The sequence below is a fragment of the Morone saxatilis genome, unplaced genomic scaffold (genome assembly GCF_004916995.1).
Source record: "Morone saxatilis isolate NCDOM2014 unplaced genomic scaffold, NCSU_SB_2.0 Contig24, whole genome shotgun sequence".
In the NCBI taxonomy this organism is placed as follows: Eukaryota; Metazoa; Chordata; class Actinopteri; family Moronidae; genus Morone; species Morone saxatilis.
In genome coordinates this window covers 15,427,258-15,430,143 of record NW_023339807.1, presented here as the reverse complement: position 1 = coordinate 15,430,143, position 2,886 = coordinate 15,427,258, and the positions used below count along the sequence as shown (strand labels likewise).

General features: G+C 38.7%; 1 protein-coding gene across 1 annotated transcript; it reads right to left on the bottom strand.

Moving 5' to 3' along the window:
• On the bottom strand, positions 1-1,278 carry s100w (S100 calcium binding protein W). The gene is made up of 3 exons (XM_035672040.1): positions 1,119-1,278; positions 587-735; positions 1-451 (listed from the first exon to the last, which is right to left on the bottom strand). Exons 2-3 carry the CDS (start codon positions 725-727, stop codon positions 263-265), a joined length of 330 nt encoding a protein of 109 aa, XP_035527933.1. The 5' UTR covers positions 728-735; positions 1,119-1,278; the 3' UTR covers positions 1-262.
• Between the last annotated feature and the right edge of the window lie 1,608 nt (positions 1,279-2,886).

The following is a 2,886-nucleotide window of genomic DNA, read 5'->3' as shown; positions in this document are numbered from 1 at the left end:
TCAATTTTCATAGTTTTTTTTTTTTCAGGAAGTATTGATGGAAAGATCTTTGAAAACCAGAGATCTACAAAGACAATGAATATCACATTTTGCATTCATGTTTAAAACACAAACTTTATGATAGATCAGCAAATGGCCTAACACCAGTAGCTTATGTTTTTCAAGATCAGCAGTGTCATATATAACATATACATACTGTAAAAAATGTTTTTAAATGCATTATGGTGCTACAAACATTTTAAGGGTTTGTTGTTAACCTTCTTCAGTCTTCTGGTTCATCTCCTTGTTCTTTCCCTTTGCCTTTCTTGCCACCCTTGCCTGTCTTCTTCTGGTAGTAAGATTTGGCCAGGACAGACACACAACGGCAAAACTCTCGGAAGTTGACCTCGCCGTCGTGGTTTTTGTCCAGCATCTCCATGGCTTCCTCGATGTCACCTGCATTTATTTTATCCTGAAGAATACAACCTCACAGTTAAACAACAGCATGAAATCCACAAAGCACAGCTGAATGGTTGAATGAAAAGTGGGATGATGTCATTTTTTTGTTCATGAATAGATGTGCATGTGAGTGTTTTGAGTCCCTTACTTTTAACTCGGGGCTTTGTATTTCTTGCTCCAGCACCTTCTTCAATTCATCTTTGTTCAACTTGTGTTTCTTGCCTTCATCGTCAGCATAATCCAGAAATATATCCACAATGTTTGTAATGACTTGTTCCAGACGAGCCATGGCTGTAGCTGGAAAAAAAGATTGTTATTGGTTGTGAATAATTAACAGAGAGGCAGGAAGAAATACATTCAAAACATACCGGATGCACAGAAAATACTTTGTGGTCTAAATACTCTGGTAGAGACATATCTTATGAGACTAATGCTTATAGACATGAGCACAAGAGTCAACATCAACACTATAAGCACAGCAGCACTATAAGCAGCAGCACCAAATAAAGCTTTAATAAACAACTCTCGACTTTGAATAAATAATAATAATGCCAGTTTACAGACAACATTGTGGCATTTCCATTGCATCTTTCATGCTCAGAATCTGTATATAATGCTGCTATTTTCTTTCCTTCAACAGAACTCCCTTCTCCAACATCTTGCTTTTCATCGGTACTCACCTTAGAGTTTAGGTTCACCAGGTGAAGAGAGATCACGTCCAGAGTCAGCAGCCGTCCCAGGTCAGACTGCTGTCAGACTGAGGGGAAACCTCCTCTTAAAGAGTAGACACATACTATCTGACACACACACACACACACACACACACCAACAACCAGATACACATACCAGCAGTGATTCATGCACTGGGGGTGTGTCCCACTCTACCAGCTTCACCACTTCTGTCTAACAACTGTACCACATTGAATAGAATATTAACTAACAACAATGTTTATGTCTGTGTTGTATAGAGCAAATTGACATTGTGTGTGTGTGTGTGTGTGTGTGTGTGTGTGTGTGTGTGTGTGTTGGTGAACAGATACAGTAGACCGTCTAAGGTGAGGTAATCCTTTTCCTCATTGAGGAGCTGCTCTGTGCAGCCATCTGGCGAAATTATGTCAGACTAAACGGAAAATTACAGCGAGTAGGTTTATAATACAGTTAGTCTCTATGTCTGCATGACAGCCTGTTATATCCTGTTTGCCTTGGAGTTTTGCCAATGCTCTATTAGTAATAGGGCTTTAAAGTTATGTTTATTTTATTTTATAAACAACTAAGAAATAAAAAAAAGGGTCTGGACAGGAGTGCCAGTTTTAAACTTCTGCCATAAACAAGGATCACAGTGTAAACAAATTCTATACTTTATTGCCCAAGTGTATCTTTGCAAATCCCATTTTAGTTCAACTGAACTACATAAAATCAGCAGCAATTACAAGCCTGCTAGATATAAGTCTCAAAGTGCGCCACTGTGAGTGTCTTGACTGTGTGTTTCAACATGTAAGATTCCAATGCAAGTTACTCCCAACTGTTATGTAACTCATCCTCCATTTTCCACTCGTCTGTTCCAAGGCAGCAGAAAGGCAGCATTTTCTTCTTCTCTTCCCCTCTCTTGCCCCCTGCCAAGTCCCTTTAATAGGTCATTTCAAACAGTTCAGTGCCAGCATCTCTTCACTTTGGCCATATTACTTTCACTTACTGAATACTATCAGATTCTCCTCGCAGGGGAGGAAAAGAAAATAGAGACGAACAATTGTGTGGTGTTAATTACAAAAAAAGTTCATCTTTCCACACTCTGCTGACTGAGGTATAAGTTACAGTTTCACTGCTGGAGAGGTTGTGTACCTTGGCAGTGGTAATTCTGCACCATGAACACGAACACTGTATTAGGAAAAAGTTACTTATTAAATAGAAATAGCTTTGAACTCCATTCTTCAGTTTTGGAAGTACATGTTTTAAAGACAGTTAGATAGATACACATTACATTATACGTCTATTAAATAATAGAAAAGCAAAATATTGACCTGTCCAAATAAAAAAACAACTTCTGGGTGTTGGGTACAGGTTTCTCTGTATTTTTGCATGCACAAACCAAAGTAGGAAGGAGTTAACAGGCAAACTTCTTATGTTCATGTTCAGTATAATCTATATTTTGCAAGTTATTATAACACACATTACAAATCTTCAGTGAAATGCTCTATAAAAATATATATTAAAACAAACTGTGATGCAATGCATGTTCTGACACTTTTCTATCCAACCAATACAAAAGAATAGAACCAGCATTAACTTTTTCAGTAGTTTGAGCAGTAGCTCGTCTGTTGGATCGGACCACACATGCGAGCCCATGACCCTGTCTCCGGTTCACTGCTTTTCCTTCCTTGGAGCACTTTTGATAGGTACTGACCACTGCAGACCGGGAACACCCCACAAGAGCTGCAGGTTTGGAGATGA

Excerpts from the sequence above, each read along its gene's own strand:
- s100w (XM_035672040.1), bottom strand. The coding sequence starts at position 727 with ATGGCTCGTCTGGAACAAGTCATTACAAACATTGTGGATATATTTCTG. Across the intron at positions 452-586 it reads TACAAAGCCCCGAGTTAAAA|GATAAAATAAATGCAGGTGA; the intron begins GTAAGGGACTCA and ends TGTATTCTTCAG.